Source organism: Choloepus didactylus, chromosome 2 (genome assembly GCF_015220235.1).
Source record: "Choloepus didactylus isolate mChoDid1 chromosome 2, mChoDid1.pri, whole genome shotgun sequence".
Taxonomy (NCBI): domain Eukaryota; kingdom Metazoa; phylum Chordata; class Mammalia; order Pilosa; family Megalonychidae; genus Choloepus; species Choloepus didactylus.
Window position 1 is genome coordinate 152882611 of NC_051308.1, and position 18744 is coordinate 152901354.

General features: G+C 39.0%; 1 protein-coding gene across 5 annotated transcripts in view; it reads right to left on the reverse strand.

Moving 5' to 3' along the window:
* Positions 1–2729: 2729 nt before the first annotated feature.
* LRRC8D (leucine rich repeat containing 8 VRAC subunit D) overlaps positions 2730–18744 on the reverse strand; it is a 132501-nt gene continuing 116486 nt past the window's right edge. For all 5 annotated transcript variants that reach the window (XM_037826681.1, XM_037826678.1, XM_037826679.1 and 2 more), the window contains one exon: positions 2730–5680. In XM_037826681.1, the coding sequence (XP_037682609.1) occupies positions 3108–5678 (2571 nt within the window). In that variant the 5' untranslated portion in view covers positions 5679–5680 and the 3' untranslated portion in view covers positions 2730–3107. The remainder of the gene's footprint in view (positions 5681–18744) is intronic.

Sequence of the window (18744 nt, forward strand, 5' to 3'; positions counted from 1 at the left end):
GCTAAAAAAAACAATTTTTCTTATAGTAATCAATATGTTCAAGTGCTGATTGTGGTGATAAATGTACAACTTTATGATGATACCATGAACAACTGATTGTACACTGTGGATAAATGTATGGTATGTGAATATAACTCTATAAAATTGTAGGAAAAAAAAAAATAAAGTCTGCTAAACGAATCAGCATTTCTCAGGAAACCTCTTGAAATATTAAATTGCTATTTGCAAACAGTGGCCTAGTGGCTTGGAACGAGGTATTTAAATCAATTGACCATGAAATCTTCAGAGTTCAATGAAATCATTAAGGGCTGATAAATGTCAATAGAAATTTTGGTAAGAAAACAGTTACCGGTTGATACTGCTGGAAAGCATCTAAGATTAATCAGTTCTAAGTGACTGAATCCCAAGTATTGATTAGGAAACAGCTGCCTCTGGGCAGAGCTGCCTGTGGTCAAGCCTTGGGAGTGTCCCTGCTGCACAGACTACCTGGCTCCTATCCAGCCACTCTCCTCTGAAAACCAAGGTGAGCAGCCGGAGTTCTACCACTTCCACCCTTCACAAACAACATGCGCTTGTTTTAAGAAAGGAAGACGAATTTCCTCATCCATGAAGCAAGGATCATAAGATCTGGTCTGTTTTACCTCACAGGAAACTGTAAAAATGCTTTATTGATATCAGATGGTAGCATTACAATGCAGGGAGAACAGCTGCCCTATATGGCCGGTGGGAAGGAAATGCCCAGGAGTGTTTATAGGCACGGTTTACAAGTGCAAGGCTTTCCTGAACCTCCTCTTTGGCCAAGTACATTCTCACCCCAGCTATTAGTCACTTACACAGGGCCATGCACACTTTCTATATTACCATTGTAATTATTTGCAGAATTAATATTTATCTCCCCCACTTTGCTCTAAAACTCCATAGCAGGCAGAGCTGTGACTTATTCCAATGTGGACTCCCCAGCTGGGGACCTAGTACTGGCTAGGCACTAAGTACACAAATAATCCATATTAGTAAATAATTTAATGAATGCTGAGAGAAATGGGTGATGCACATATGGAAGAGCATTTGCTTGTACCCCAAATTCACCATCGTCCTGTATGATTTTCCAAACTTGGCTTTTTAAAGCTAGCCTTTTAGGAGGCTCAAGCCTTTTAGGAGGCAATGGCCAGGATGTTGGAGCTAGCATCAGTCTCTAACTCAGCCACAGGGGCCACAGCCTTTTCTATATGTGATAATACTTTTCAGAGTGTTACAAGCTCTACAGCAGGCAAAGATTCACTTCCACTTGCCACAATGAAAGTATGCCTGGGGTTCAGTTTTTGTGAGGAAGGCAAGGTCATGAGTCTGTCTTGCCATGTTCTCTGCAAAATCCTTCAAGCTGTGCTAAGGAGTGACAAGATAATGTGCAGCGTTCCATTAAATGAGTCTAGTCTTATATAGAGAAGGCACTACTTTGTCATCCCTAGTGCCAAATGGATCTGTCCTCTTGGACAAAAAGAGAACATTCCTGCAGAAGGTCTACAAAATACCTGCCAACTAATACCTAACCAGGTGGTAGGGAATTTTTTTGAGATAGATTTGGAGAACCTTCTTGGTAAGTTCAAGAATGAAAACTATCATTTAAAAGGTGCATTGTGCCAGCATTTCCTTGGACATTACCCACCCTAGATGCAGACAAATACAGGAAATACAACCTGTCACTGAAATGAATGGGGAGTTCTTTACCAATTCAATGACTACAAGTGTTATGTTCTCACCACTACCACCACCACCACCACAACGGCAAGAAGTTAAATGATACTTGCTTTGATTTTGCGTATCCTCCTGTGCCGGTTTGAATGTATTATGTCCCCCAGAAAAAGCCATATTCTTTGATGCAATCTTGTGGGGCAGACATAATAGTGGGGATTAAGTTGGAACGTTTGAATTAGGTTGTTTGCATGAAGATGCGCCCCACCCAACTGTGAATGATAACTGATGGGATATTTCCACGGAGGCGTGGCCCCGCCCATTCAGGGTGGGCCTTGATCAGTGGAGCCATATAAATGTGCTGACTCAAAGAGACTGGATGGAGTGCAGCTGTGAGTGGTGTTTTGAAGAGGAGCAAGCTTGCTAGAGAGGAATGTCCTGGGAGAAAGCCATTTTGAAACCAGAACTTTGGAGCAGATGCCAGCCACGTGCCTTCCCAGCTAACAGAAGTTTTCTGGACGCCATTGGCCATCCTCCAGTGAAGCATTAGCAAACGAAGACACCTCCTAATAGTGACATTGAAAAGTTATTAATCATTAAGCCATTAAAATTGTATTTGGGTTATAATTAAATTTATTTAAAAATTTGTTTATTGACAACCTTATATTACTGATAGAAAAATGTACTCCAGATTATGGAAAACAGATATTATTATTATGTAGAATTCTTTTTTATTTTTTGTTACTATTTACTCTTTAAAAAAAAAAACAAAACAACTAAATACTCAATATTCTACAGATTTATGGTATTCCAGGCCTTCAAGAGTATAGAAGGTATAAAATAGGATTCTCAGCAGAAGCAGCACCAGTCAAATATTAAAAATGCTGATTTGAGGTGCTTTAAATGAAAACAAGAAAGAAATCTGTATTTCAGAAAATCTAAATTTACAAGTTTAGACCTTGATGGGTCTTTAGTGGTCTGACTTAAAGTAACATTGTACCAGTTAACCAAAGTAAATCAAGACAGCCCCCAAAAAGGTATTATAGTAAGAAAATGTCAATTTAATCATTTACTTTAGCAGGCAAGCAATTTGTAAACATTCAGTAGCGGCAGCATCCAAGTTACAAACAATTTAAAAAGAATCCAATATTAGTGATTATGATTTTTCCTTCCCTTTCCCCAAAAAAGTAAAAAAAAAAAAAAAAAAAAAGGAAAGAAAAAAGACTTGGAAATGTATGACTTAAAACACTACCAACATCAAACCTTCAGTTATGTCTTCTATCAGCCTTCTATGCATCCTGTTTTATTTTTAAAGATGTATCTACTCCTAAAATGCATTATCTTGCAATAACTTGTACGTGAGCATTTGCAATCTAGGAAGCTGTGCCTCCACGTGGTGTGCACGTTATGATCTCAGTTTAAATCCCATTCGCAAAGGGAATGTTTATGTCTTGATTCAATGCTTCTTTGACTTCGAGTGGTAGGGTGTCAAAAAGGTGATCTTCCACAACAAGCCCACTTTTCTTCAGCAATCGACACTGGCTCAGCTGGGCTGGCAGGCGGTCAAGGCAGTTTCCCTTCAGTTCCAGCTGAGTGAGCTGGGAGAGCTGACCGATCTTCTCTGGGAGGGAGGCAATGCAGTTTTGCCCCAGATTCAAAGTCCTCAACTTAATGCACTTAAACAACTGTTTCGGCAGAATGTCCACTTTGTTCCCAGTGATATGCAAATGCTGCAGGTTTTGAAGTAATCCTATTTCTACGGGAATCATTGAAATGTTGTTGTAGCTTACGTCTAAGCATCTGAGTTTCTGTAAACTAAACACTGCCACTGCTAAGGATTCGAGCTTGTTGTTAGAGAAATAAAGTGACTCCAAGTTTTTGACATGGGTGATGGAGGGAGGAATGGTGACAATTTTATTATGCCATAATTTTAAACAAGTCAGTCTTTTTAAGTGCTGGAAGCTGATGATTTCCTCAATTGTGCGTATGTTATTTGACTTTAAATCCAGTTCCTGTAAATTAGAGAGGCTGAAAATAGCATGTGGAATTCTCTCTAGTTCACAGTTCTGGAGTTCCAGCTCAGCGACATTCATCATTTTCTTAAGGCTGTTCAGGACTAAGAGTTTAGTGCCGTCATTATGAATGACTAACTTTGTGAGATGTGGAGCCACATCTGTAATGTTGGAGGGAACTTTGGTCAAATTGCTCTTCACATGGAGAATCTTAAGGTGCCTCAACTCTCGGAGAGATTCAAGTCCTATCATCTTATTGTTTTCAGAGTTCAAATTGCCTACCAAGTACAACTCTCGGAGGTTTTTGAGCAAATACACCCAGGCAGGAATTTCAGCGACATCTGTGAACTTCACGTGAAGGCATCTCAAGTGATCACGGAGAAAGCTAAAAGCAGTCTGTTCAACTTTTGCAGGGCAGTGGCAGAGGTGAAGCTCTTGGAGGTTAGTCATTTGAGAAATCTTAGCAGGAATTTTAGCTTCTGGAATCAGTTCAAGTTTTAGCACATCCAGGTCTGTGAGGTCAAAGACAGCATCGGGCACTCCTGACAGCATGAATAGATGTAACTCCTGCTTGTCTTGTGCATTACGTGACACATGCTGCCTAAGTTTTTCAAATGTCCACTCATGGTTCAAACTAATTTCCCTAAGTTTATTTTCACTGACTTCTGACAAGAACACACCAAAACGCTTGGAATAGAGCTGGTCATACTGGTCTACCATGTGTAGAAGGAACGCAAAATCATTTTTGACATCTGGAATATCACTGAAACTGCTCTCTTCTCTGACTTTTTCAAAAGAATATTCCTTCAAAGGTATCCTGAATAACCAGAAGAGAGTATAGAGGCAGATAAAACCATAGACACAAATAATGGATATGTAACTGATGAGAAGCTTTTTCAACATGTAAGCCATATTGTGGGTACACTCGAATACCTCATATCCAGTTAGATGTTCAACTTTTGGCTTGCAGACATGTTCAAAGCTGATTGCGTTGACAAAGTTTGCAGTATAGCAGAGAATGAAAATGAACTTGGCTGTTTTGACCACTGTTTGGACCACATAAAGTTTATAGATCAAGTCACTGTCTTCCACATGGGCACGGAACTTCCTCACTTTCTCAAACAGGGCTTTGGCCTGTTCCCCGTCTTTTTTATCTAGGATGGTCATGCTGGGGACTTCGATCACGGGCTTCTCGGCTGAAAATTTGAAGCCAGTTTTGTTGATCATTGGGGTACTGGCACTGGGGCTGCCTTCGTCACTGCTGGTAGACACATGCTTTGGTAGAGTCTGGGCACCGGTTATTCGTTGCTTGTTTTCCTCTGAGTCTTCACATGCCGTCTCAGACAACGCTTTAGTAGTCCAAGGAGATTCAAAACACTTTCCTAATATGGAAACAAAATGCTCTACTTTTGAGCATGTTTTGGGATATTTGAACCAAAAGTTGCTACTGACCATGAGAATAATAGTATGTATAAGAGCAAGGTATGGAAAGTACTTAGAATACCATGGAAGGGCCAGATGGTAACACATCTGATTAATAAATACATATTGCTGAAAATCCAAGTTTGTTTTTCGGCCTCCTGCATCTTTCTTCTCTTTCTTTGCCTCCTGATTTGGAATTGTGGGATCTGTGCGAGGATATGTGGCTTTGAGAGGTATGTCAGGTGTCATAGCAGATGTACCAAAGGATATATCACTTGTCGTCTGCCCACCTTGGTCAGCGGCTGCTTCCATCTTCGGGATGTCAGTGGTGACATCGGCATTTCCTGGTGGTGTGAGCGCCTTCGAATTTACTGGAGCTGGCAATACTGGCAAGCAGACCACCTGATCTTTGGTAAGTTGCATGGTTCCTGCAAAGATGGCTACCATCAACATAATGACAGCCAGGTAATCCATAAACACGTCCCACCATGGTTTCAGGATTCGGTAAGTTGGCTGAATGTCATTAAGCGAAGCAACTTCCGCAAGGGTAAACATTCCTAGAAAATAAGCAAACAAAAGACATTACTACAGAGATGCAGGTAAAAGCATTCAATGAGAAAAACCCTATACTTTCTCCAAACTAAATAAAGTCGGCTCATCCAGGTTTCATCTTTTTATCCAAGACAGGTGTAGTAGGAAATAAACTAGAAGGACACATATGAGAAAAATGGTGATTTGCTCTAGTAGCTTTCCTCTTTAGTCCAAGAGAAGAGGATAAAAGGGTAGGGGGTAAGGATTGCATTCCAGGTAAGAGATAATGATAACTTGCACAAAGTCTGTAGCAGATAGAGCAGAAAGGAGGAGAAAGATTTGAGAGCTTTTTAGGAGACTGAATTGATAAGACTTGTAACTTACTGGACCCTGAAGAAAAAACAGGATGGTATTTTTTGTGAACTGGATTGATTTAATATTAAAAATGAAGTTTTAGGGCCGGAGCGGTGGAATGGCTTCAATTTTGTTCAAATCAAAGTAGAGGGTCTAATGGACACTGTCAAACATTAGATAGCCTTGTGTACCAAGTTTTATCACTTACTAAAGATGGGATTCTCCAAACCTGTTTCCCGTTTGTACAGTGGGGATGATAACTTTTAAGGGTTGCTGGAAAGGTTAAATTGAAGCAATGTTTGTAAAGCTTCTAGCACATCCTCTTGCCCTGAGCAAGCATCTGATTTCTTTTAGCTCTTAACACCCTAGTGGAAATATCCTGTGGACAGGTAGAAATTAAGGTTCTACAGTTTAAGGAGTCTGAGTCTGCATACTTCGGATTTATCCATATATGTAGCTGAAACTCTGGCTTTTGATGCAGCGCCTGTGGAAAGCACGTGGAATGAAAAGAAGGCCAAAGACACTGGTGGGCATGAAATGATCAGTAATGATGATGCTGAATGAGTCAGGACCAACACAACCTTCATCTCTATCAAAGCAGGTGGCCCCAGCAGCAATGAAAGGAGCCCATGACAGGACACTTAAAGATGTGGTCACCATTCACTATGTGGCAGCATTACAATCCTAAAACTAGCCTATATAAATAATAAAGTACAGGGATGATCTTTTGGAAGTAACCAAGAAAAATACAAAGTTTAGAGGGGCCAGTAATGGGAGTGGCTTTTGTAATCATGTACTTGAACCAAACATTTATCTTCTTGAATTTGGAAGCTTCAACTTCTCTGAAAAGCAACACTGCCACATTCTTTTCAGGTTCCAATATTACTGTGCAAAATGATTTATTTAAAAAAAAAAAAGTCTCCCTAAAAAATCTAAAGACTTAGGACAAAAAAAAAAAAAGGCAAGGCAAGTACTCAAGGTTTTGGGAACATATTTATTTTAAAAATAAAGGATGGCAGAGAGAGTGCTATGTTAAGAAGGATTCTGAGACTGACTGGGCTCAGTAGGAAACAGAGTGCTCGTGTCTGTCTTGGAGGACAAAATGTAGAGTAGTAGCATCACTGTTCTGATTCTGTTTTAGATTAAGTCCCTGAAGACAGGAATTGCATTTTATTTTCTCTGAAACCCTCCCACCTACCTAGTACTGTACAGATCAGGTGCGTAATATTTCTTAATAAAACACAACAATATCTCTTAAACTATAACAGCAATTCTCAAATCTGTAACCTTTTTTGTAAGTAGTATCTCTTATGTAATTAGATAAATACAAGCCTAAAAGTTCCATTACACATTCTAAACTATTGAGTTGTATTTATATTTTGTGAAAATTGCTAGGAATCACATTCCAAACTTCAGTGCTTAAGTATAAAATGACTGGCAACCAGTCTTTGTGAAAAAATAACCAAGGAAGTGGAAGATCACATGTCCACTCCAAACACTTTTACTCTGAGTTCCTGCAACTTGTGAGTGCTTTGCTTTTGTGAGGGGCTTGCAAATTTAAGCAGGAAGAAAGGCTCTTAGAAGGCATAGTAAGCCAAAGTAAGTAAGAAACAACTTACCATAAGACACACGCTATTGAGCTCATCAGAAAACACAGCGCCAAGTCACAGCTTACAGAGTGCTTGTTACGTCACACAGAGATACTGCAGATCTACAAGATCCCTATGTTCTAGGTGGGTAATTTCTTTCAGTTTCTCTAACAAGGCATGCTCTCCCTTAAGGTCAGCCCCTCCTACACATTGTTTCCCCTGCCTGGAATACTTCCTCCCCATTCCCCTTCACTTGGCTATCGGGTTTCAGTTTAATGATGTTTTTTAGAAGCGTTCCCTGACCTCCAATCTGGGTGAGGTGCTGCTCCTATGTGTGTTCCCACAGGACTCTCACCTCCCCACATCACACCCCTTAACATACTGTGACTTTATGTTCAGGGTATTGATATAAATATAATTATAAATCCAGTGAGGATAGAGCCTATGTCTATCTTGCTTACTGCTACACATCCAATGCCTGACCCATAGTAAGCGCTCAAAGAATGTAGGAGATCTTGATCATCATCGTCACCAAGTTCCTCAAGAACATTTATTAACTGTGCACACATGACTCTGGGCAGAAGAACACTTTATTAAACTTACTTGCCACCCAAAAGCAATCTTGGTCCATGCAAGAATGAAAAAAAAATTAAGTCAGCCCTTGGCATAAAAGTCAATAGCTACAGGACCACACAACAGAGAAATGGTGAGATCCTTGTAACCAGTGATAGCTTGCAGCTGTTAAACCTTCAACAGTGGTTTTCAAACACCTTGAACTTAGTATAGGGTTTGATTACAGGAGACACAAGGAAAAGGCTGATCATGTACCCAGTGGAGGAAGAAAAAACTAAAAAGGTGGTGACAAAGGACATGGCAATGGATCACTGTACCTTCACATTAACTTTCAAAGGTTGCCAGCTCAGCCACCCATGTTCCCTGCAAGGGGAATAACACCAGAATGATGGAGAACATTGTGCAACCAACTCCAACCTCAAGTGAGCTCTTCTCCTCCTGTACATTGTCTGTTCTACTAGTGGTGTCCTCCTCTCCCAAGGATTTTGTGCCCCTGCTATTTCCTCCAGCCCGTTTTTATTTTTCCTTCCTGCTGAATTCTTAATAACTCTTCAAGACCCAGCTCAAGCACTACTTGCTTACCCTAACTCCTATCACACTGTCTAGTAATTTGTTTCCAAAGTTAGTTTCTTCAATTAGATGTAAGGCAGAGACTATGTCTTATTCACCTTTGTAATCACCATGTTTCCACCCTCTGCCCCCATCCCCATAAAACACAGAAAGCATTTAATGATGATGATAATAGTGGTAGTAGTAGCAGCTATCATCTGTCATTTGCCTTTTACATACCAAGGACTGTACTAGGCACTTTGCATCTGATACAATCCCCTGCTTTTGTATCAAGTGCATTCTCTGAAAATGAATGTACAAAAATGTAGTAGAGTTCCAGATTTTAGGGGCTAAAGGAGTACTTCCACTTCCAAAATACTACAAAACATGAGCCCTCGATCTTGGGGCTTGCCCTTATGAAGCTTGTTACAGGATGAGCCTGGATCTGGCATCATGGGATTGAGAAAGTCTCCTTGACCAAAAGGGGTAAGTGAAATGAAACAAAATAAAATTTCAGTGGCTAAGAGATTTCAGAGTCGAGAGGTCATTCTGGAGGGTATTCTTATGCGTTATATAGATATCCCTTTTTAGTTTTTAGTGTATTAGAATAGCTAGAAGGAAATACCTGAAACTGTCGAACTGCAACCCAGTAGCCTTGATTTTTGAAGACGACCATATAACTATGTAGCTTACGTGGTGTGACTGTGATTGTGAAAACCTGGTGGCTCACACTCACTTTATCAAGTGTATGTACAGATGGGTAGAAAAATGGGAACAAATATTAAATGAATAATGGGAGGAAGGGGGGATGGGATATTTTGGGTGTTCTTTATTTTAATCTTATTTTTTATTTTTTTTGGAGTAATGAAAATGGTCACAAATTGATTTTGGTCATGAATGCACAACTATATGATAGTACTGTGAACAACTGATTGTACACTGTGGATGATTATAGGGTATGTGAATATATCTCAATAAAACTGAATTGAAAAAAAATACTACAAAACTGTGTAAAAACCATCAAAATGCCTAAAATTAAAAATACAGACAATACCAAAGGCTGGTGAGAATGTGGTGTAACCAGAGCCCCTAAACACTGCTGGTGGGAATGTGAATGTTTTTGTTTTTTTGCTACAGAAAAGAGGGTGCAGAAGTATGATTACACAAAGTTCTAGAGCTCTGGATGGTAAAAGCTGAATGTTCATAGATGGAACATTAAGTAGAGTATTGCCTGAATTCCATTTAACCTTCACAACATTATTACTCTAAGCTGGCAACGTGTTGTTATTTTCCTTTGATGATGAGGAAATGGGCTCACAGAAATTAAGTGGTGGAGGTTAACTAACGGTGAAGTCTGGATTTAAATCCCATCTAAAGGCCCTATTCCCACACAGAAGCTTTGAAACAACCAGCAAGAACTGGCAGAAATGTCTTTCTCAAAGCTCCAGAAAACAATTAAAGGACTGCAGTAACAGGGCAAGTGCTGAATAAGGGAAAAAGCTACTCACAAGCAGTAGCATATCCCGGCACCTTGGCTGACCCCTCCTCCACCCCCCAATGGCTCAGCACGGAGCCAGCATGCGTTACCAGTGCAGATCCCTGGTCCTGGTTCCAGAGGGAGCAGAATAACCTTCATGCACATAGTGGGCACATGTATGTCTAGCCCTATCTGTTTGGTTGTGGCCTGAAGAATTTGCTGTTCCAAAACTTGCCCTGTGTGTAGAAGGTAGCTTACTGAGCTCTCCTACAGGATGCTGTGGGACAGCAGTCAAGTCATGCTCCTTGGGGCAAGGGATTGCTGGTTGTAGGGCATACAGTGGAGTGCCCAGACTGTGAGAAAACTGTTTCCCAGGGAAGAGGGGACATTCAAAACTGTGTAAAGGAGGGAATCTCTAGGGACACATGAGGGCATAGCCACAAGACAAGCTGCATGTACAGAAGGATCAAGGAGGCCCCTATGCTTTGGCCTGAAGTTGTTCTCCAAACTCATTGTATGGATAAACCCCAAAGGAGAGCATTTGTGTAGGTCAATCTGCAAAGAGTGGAAAATCTGGTTGGTTGGTTGGTTTTCTCTTCCCTTTCTTCTTCTCTCTCTTTTTGTTAGATCCTGGCAATCAAGGAAAGCTCTGTCATTACATTAGCTGGATACAAGCTTAGGGAACAGATGCATCAGAGTCTAAATTCCAGTGATAGCACATTAAAATATCAAAATGTCCAGGTTTCAACAAAAGGTTACAAAATATACAAAGAAACCGAAAGTGATCACCCAGGCAAAGGAGAAGATTAAAGCATTAGAAACCATCAATGAAGAGGAACGGACCTGGGACATATCAAATATATGCATTGTGGGAGTCCCAGAAAGAGAAGAAAGGGAGAAAAGGGCAGAGAGAATATTTGAATTAACAATGGCTGAAAACTTCTGAAATTTAATGAAAGACATGAATAGAGATATCTAAGATGCTCAATGGATGCCAAAACCAAATAGACCCATACCATGGCACATCATAATCAAACTGTCAAATGCCAACGATAAAGAGAGAATTCTGAAAGCCACAAGAGAGAAGTAATGCATCACCTACCATTACCAATTAAATATTAATGAATGATTAAGATTAAAAGCAGATTTCTAATCAGAAACTATGAAGGCAAAAAGGCAGTGGGATGACATAATTAAAGTGCTGAAAGCAAAAAAAATTACCAAGAAAGAACTATGTATCTAGCAAATGGTCTTTCAAAAATGACAGAGATTAAGACAGTCCCAGATAAATACAAGCTGTTGGAGTTTATCACCAGTAGACTGGCCCTACAAGAGATGCTAAAGAGAGTTCTGCAGGTTGACAGGAAAGCATAATAAGCAATAGACTGAAGCTGCATGAATAAATAAATATCTCTGGTGAGGGTAGCAATATGGGTAAATATAAATGCCAGTATTGACGTATTTTTGGTTTGTAACTCCACTTTTTACCTCCTAAAGGATCTAAAAGGTAAATGCATAAAATGTAATGATAAATCAGTGGTTTTGAACACAAAGTATATAAACATGTAATTTTTTACAAAAACTACTTAAAGGTGGGGGAACATAGTATGCGTATACTATTGAAGTTAAGTTCGTATTACAGCAAATGAGACTTTTAAAGAGAATGTTAAATGTAAGTCCCATGGTAACTACAAAGAAAATAAAAATATCAGAGAATACATAAGCTCATAGAGATAGAAATTAGAGTACAAGCTGCCAGGATACATAATGGGTGTAGGGTTTCTGTTTGGGGATCTGGGAAAGTTTCAATAATGGAAAGTAGTGAGGGTACTACAATTGTAATGTGATTAATCCCACTGAATGTATGCATGGGAGGGGTTGAGATGGGAAAGTTTATATTGTACATATGCTCCCATAATGAAAAGAGAGAAAGAGGGGAGGAGAGGAGAGGAGAGCGGAGGAAAGGGGAGGGGATGGGAGGGCAGAAAGAAAGGAAAGAAAGGAAGAGCAATTAAAGAGACAATGATAATTAAATGCAATACATGATCCTGGATGGGCTCTAGCAAAGGAGGAGGAAAGTCTCAAATGGACATTGTTATGACATATGAAAAAATTCGAATATAGACTGTAAGCTTTCTATCAATGTTTCTTAAGCTAGATAACTGCACTTAAGGTTGTTATATAAGTGAATATCCTTGTTCTTAGGAAATGTACAGGCAGTATTGAGTGTTAAGGCACCTGATGTGTACAACCTACATTCAAGTGTTCAGAAAATGGACTGATAAAAAACAGAGACAGATGGATAGATAGAATGATAGAGCAAATGTGGCAAAGTGTTAAAATTGGTGGACCTAGGTATCCACAGTGGTAGAGGTATGTTGGAGTTCTCTGTATGGGACTTGTATTATTTTTCTAACTGTCCTGTGAGTTTGAAAGTATTTAAAAAAAAAAAAAAAAAAAAAAAAAAATCCCAGCCAAAGCCAAAGCTCATGTTCTTTCTACCATACTACGCTGCCTCTCTTTTTACTTCTGTTTCCAGTTGTTTACAGTTTGCAAACTATTTTCCTATTTAAGATCTCGATTAATTCTCATAACTGGTGAGTTAAGCATTATTATTTCCCAATAGTACAGTATAAGGAAACCAGAGTCAGACCTCCCTGAGCTAATTATGCAAGAGAGCTGACAAAATCTTCCATCTCTAAATCTCGTTTTCTCTACCATACAATCTTCCAACGACTGTGCTCTTGGCTAAGGGTTGGCAGTTGAGGAGAGAACAGTTATGAAATTATGCAGTCACACCTTTCCAATGGCAACTTTTCACAACGCTCACTCAGAAGTCAAGAAAATCGCCAGCTCTGTGCCAGGCACTGTGGAGGGGCATAGAGAGGTGAGGTGATACATAGTCCCTGCCCTTGAGGAGCTGCTGGTCTAATAGAGGACAATAAGAAAATAAGTGTGCAATTACAACATGGTAAGAAAACTGCTCTGACATGGTTAATACGAAGTGCGGAGAGGCAAAGGACCGGGCAAGCCCACGCCTGAATGCAGTAATTAGGGGAGGGCGGAGAGAGTCAGGAATACAATCCTGGAAGAAGGAACAGTATTGCAAAGGCACAGACATGGGAGAAATTACTTATTATGGAACACATAAATAATTCCAGTGCTATCCCATTATTCATTTAGTATGTTCCTGTTTAGATATCACATTTTATGGGTAAGCCAAGGGATGGTACCCAAGGCTAGGATGTTAAGTGCAGTCTTGAGAAGGTGCCTGGGCTGTAAGGAGAAGAACAGTTCTTTCCTGCAGCATCAGCCACTGACTAGCTCTTATCTTGAACACACGACTTGAATTAATGTGTCTGTTATCTGGCTTTATCCAACAAAAACTGGGATAATGACACATGCCCCTCCCACCTCCCAGGCAGTATCTCATTAACTGAAAATGAAGATGCAGTAGCACTCTGAAAATAAAAGTTGCCTTTCATATAAAAAGTTTGTGTGTACATAAAGTATACTAAACACACAGACATATAATATACTATATTAAGTACATTTTGATTATTAAGTGACTTTCTAATGTGAAAGCCTAGTCAATAAGAGAGGAGATCAGCACCTAGTTTTCTGAATCCCAAATCCTGAGCTTTAATCTCCTTAGTGAATCAGGACTCAGAAATGGATATAAATGGCAGGCATTGGGGGATTTTTTTTTTTCCTACCTAAGGAAGATATGTTTTCTAGATATTAATTGCATACATTCTTTGGCTTCTCCTTTACAGTATGTCTGTTGCAAAGGACTTAAGAATTACATTAAGAGGAAGTAGATTTCCATTCCAGGGCTTCTCCTTTGTCTATGGCACATATAAAAACCAGCTTAACATTCCTGTAAGCAAACATTTCTCAGGGAAGCTGAGAAAGCTTTTTGTGCTAGAAACTGAAGGGGGAAGTTATTGGATTTTGGTTGGACAAAGCAGAACCAGAAAATAACAGGAGTTGAATTTAAATCCTTTTATGCCCAAGATTCCGTTTTCTTATCTGAAAATATGGCCAGTACTGATGGACTAAACCAATAACCAGGTAAAAAAAACTAGAAACTATTTGGTTGCACAACCACGTGAATATACTAAAAAACACTGAATTGAACATTTTGATAGGTTAATTTTATAGTATGTGAAATATATCTCAATAAAGCCATTAACCTTTAGAAAAGACCTCAATCTTTGTTTATTTTACTGCCTAAACTACCTTTCAACAGAAAGAGGATAGTAAAAGTCAATATTGTTGTAGATGTTCATGCTAGAATACATTCTAAGTTCAAAAATGTTTTAAAATGATTGCTATTACGTTATTATGATTACATTGAACTGGTTCTGGAGGAAAAAACTTTAGAATTTTACTAATCCTCTCTGATCATCCATGCCTCATCTATACAATGCTGATTAATACCTACCTCATGGTTATGTATCAGAAACACCCGGCTCAGGATCTAGCACAAAGAAAGACCCTGAAGATGTCTGCTAAATCTGAAGGCAGAAAAAGAATCATTGAGGAGAAAAGCAAGCCCACTGCACTCAGTATTTTAACTGAAGATATGTAGGCCAATATCTTGAATTTTGAATTAGCACATTGCACTATACATAGAGAGTAATCCTGAATTAAATGACTGACAACAAAATTTAGTTATTGGAATTCATTCATTCTTTCAAAAACATTTAAATTAAAAGTACTTATATCAGAAGGTGGCAAATTATACTACAAAGAGTACAATTTTGATGCCACAGGCTTGCATGCAAATCTTGCTCTTCATGTTTATTTGCAGTGTAAATGTAGGTAACTTAGTGTCTCTTGAAAAACTTAACTTTAATTATGTTATTATTATGAGCAGAGTAAAATTCTAGCATCAAAACAGAAAAATATGATTACCAAAACTAAAACTTTAAAATTTAGGTGCATCTTCATTACCACTATTAAAAGTAAGTTAGTCAAATAGCTTTGAAATATTATTTAATGAGAAGAGTTTAAAATACGAAGAAGCAAAAGGGCTTAATTAATCTATCTAATACCTCATTTCTCAGGTAGGTATGAGATCCCTATCCAATCAAATACCAATTTTCCTTATCTTTCTACAGTGTTCTGTAGGAAAAAACCAGCACTCTTGGCCAACCTAGGCAAATGGGAGACCATACAAGAGATTGGTGAGGGTCAAATTTTCAAATCCTTCATGGAAATAAGTCAAAGGAGAACAAACTGCACCATCACTACAAACAACTCTTCCCTAATACTCAATATACAGAAGAGCACATATGCACCCATGTGTCTGTAAACACACGCAGCACACCCAATCAGACATCGAAAATTCAGATGGTTAAAGAAAATAAACTCTGGTTGTCTAATAAAAAAATGTCTCAGGTGCAAAATGGGAAAGAAGGAATAATTTAGTCTTTTCCAACAGACCTCTGTATTATTGATAATACGTAAGTGATAAGTAATGGATATTCCAATAATGCAAGATACTCTATAGCTGATAATTCACTCTATTGAAATAAAACATAATTCATTAGAGTCACCCCTCTTAAAAGATTATAAGAAATTATACTTTTTTTTTTTTTTTTTAAAAAAGAGGTATCTTCTAAATCTACTTTAGATACCTTAAGAATAACTGAAGAAAAAAAAAAATCAAGAAAAAAACCCCTTGATTTTATAAGACACTTCTTATCTAAAACCTTCCAAAATCAGATTTTCATATTGGGTAAAATCCACCCATTTTGCTAACCACCAAAAACTTTTTTACAAGTTCATTTAACACCTGAAAGGAGAGCACCACAGAAAATCCAGAACTTGTGAAATAAAAAAAGAACTTTACACAAAGTATTTTAGTACCTCTTTTGGCGTTTCTCCCCAGGGTACTTCTATTGACAGAGTAAATTGTTACTTCAAAGCTAAGGGATACAATTCTAAGTACATTTTAGTAGGTCTAAGTCAAAATAACTTATGAATTAACAAAAATGTGTTACTACACTGTTAGGAATCTTCTTGCTCTCAATTCTAAAAGTCAAGGTCCATGTTTGAGAGCTTGAAAATGAGATGTATTCACATAATAATAGAAAAGAACCTTATCTAAATCAATGGCTTCCGTCTTTTATTCCCCTCATTCCCAGAGGTTCTTCTGTAAGTCATCATTAGTATTCCCTTAACCATGAACTCAGGTCAAGAGGATTTCATAAATGCTTCAGAGCCTCCATGCCCCACTGGATGCACGCTCTACTAGAAACTTTATTTCGTTCAACAAATATTGACTGAGCATCTGCTATGTGTGAGACGTAAGCTCTGGGAATAAAAAAGGGGGGGATAATACACAAAAATTAGAAGCTGCTTTTCCTGAGACAGCAGCCTAGAAGAAACATAAAAAAAAAAAAAAAACAGGAGACATGATTGCCAAAATCGTCAATGAAGACATCTTACCAGCCCCTAAAAGAGAGCCTAGCCCCTAGGAGATCTTAATAAAGGCTCTTGCGAAAGCCATCCCAATAGAAGAGTGAAGCATTTCGTCAAACCCTGATACTGCTAACTTCATTTAGTTTAAGAGGCAGCCAGCAGGATTTCTAAGAGAAACTTTGTGCGCATTTCTAAATTCCTTGCCAGATATTTCAGATTAAAAAAATGACCATTTTCCCTTTAAGTCTACTCACCTTTAATAGTGTTAAAGATTAAAAATTTAATAATGTTAAATATTATCACTACTGACTAGATATGAGTGGCACATGCCTGAAATCGGGCTAAGGAAGGTGAACTAGGATGGAACCCCTTGACACCGAAAGTAGCCTTCCAGGGTCCCAGAAAGTTTGCCATATTCTATTCCAGCTGTCTTCTGGGACAGAAAGCCTCTTGGATGATAAACTCATGGACATCTGCTCTGGCTATGGACAGCTGGGAGCCTGCTGATCTTTACTCCTGGTTTGGTAAATGTGCTGGTTTGTATATATTATGCCCCCCAGAAAAAGCAATGTTCTTTAATGCAATCTTGTGGGGGCAGACATATTAGTGTTGATCAGATTGGAATTTTTTGAGTGTTTCCATGGAGACGTGATTCAATGAACCGTGAGTGAAATGTTTGATTGGATAATTTCCATGGAGGTGTTACCCCATCTATTCAAGGTGGGTGTTAATTGGATCACTGGAGTCCTATAACGGAATTCAAACAGAAGGACCTCAGAACAACTGAGAGTGACATTTTGAAGAGGAGCTGCAGCTATGAGAGGATAAAATGCCCCAAGGGCAACATTTTGGAGAACGCCATTTTGAAATGCCACCTGGGAGCAAACAGACGCCAGCCACGTGACTTCCCAGCTAACAGAAGTTTTCCGGATGCCAATGGCCATTCTTCCGTGAAGGTACCCGATTGCTGATGCCTTACCTTGGACCCTTTATGGTCTTCAGACTATAACTATGTAACCAAATAACCCCCCCTTTATAAAAGCCAATCCATTTCTGGTGTTTTGCGAAACAGCAGCATTAGCAAACTGGAACAGTAAAGACTGCTGAAAAGCAGGTCTCCCGAGGACCTTGTCCTGGTACCTGTCTTACTAACCTTCAAAAAAATTCTCAAAGGTAACAAGAGAGAAAGATACTCAGATTTTGATAACTATTTTAAACCTTTACTATGTAGCTTATTTAATTAAAAAAATTATTAGGAGACCCGAGCCATTAGGACTAAAAATGAATGCAAAGTCAGACAACAGTTGTTCATGATACTTGCTGAACTGTAAGTTCTGTTTGTATGTTTTCCTATCTCCCTCCCACTTGGGTTGGAATTTTTCCCTTTAGGGGAAGGCAGTTTCTTTTATCTGTATGTCCCCAGGGCATGGCACAGGATAGGCACTTAATAAAGATTTGCTAACAGAATGAATCATGAAGAGCTATAACAGCATTCCAGGAGAGGGCTCAGGAGGCACTGAACCTGTAAGCCAAACACTGTTGGTGAAAAAAGGTCACTATTAATTATGCTAAAGTCAAAATGGTCAGCTCTGACAGGCAGTTTTCAATGTCCAGAAGGACAACACTATGCAACTCTTTTTAACAGGTTATTCTGAAGCTAACTCATTCTGATAGACCATCAGCATGCAGTGTGGCTCACAATTAAACATTCCACAGTAAAAGAAAAAGACAAAGGTAAGTTTAGGCACACCCTTACCAGGAGATAAGACCAAGACAAGGCAAGTGATAAGCCAGCATGAACTCTGGGGCAGAGATCCCCCCTAACCAGGTGATACAAAAGACCAGGGAGGAAGGAGCTTCAGAGAAGGAGGCTTGGTGAGAAGATGCCATCAGAGGTTGGCCCTTACATCAGTGATGGATACCACATCTAACTGTGTGAGCACTGTTTACTGGAGTCCTTTTCTAAAAGGAGGCTCTCCAAACTGCATCAATTTCAGATCCCATAAAACCATAATACCATGGCTGCATAGTGTTATGAAAGTGGATAATAGATTTAATTCAGTCAGCAAGGTCAGGGAGGAAATGTCTGAGGAAGTCATGACTGAACTGAGGGACT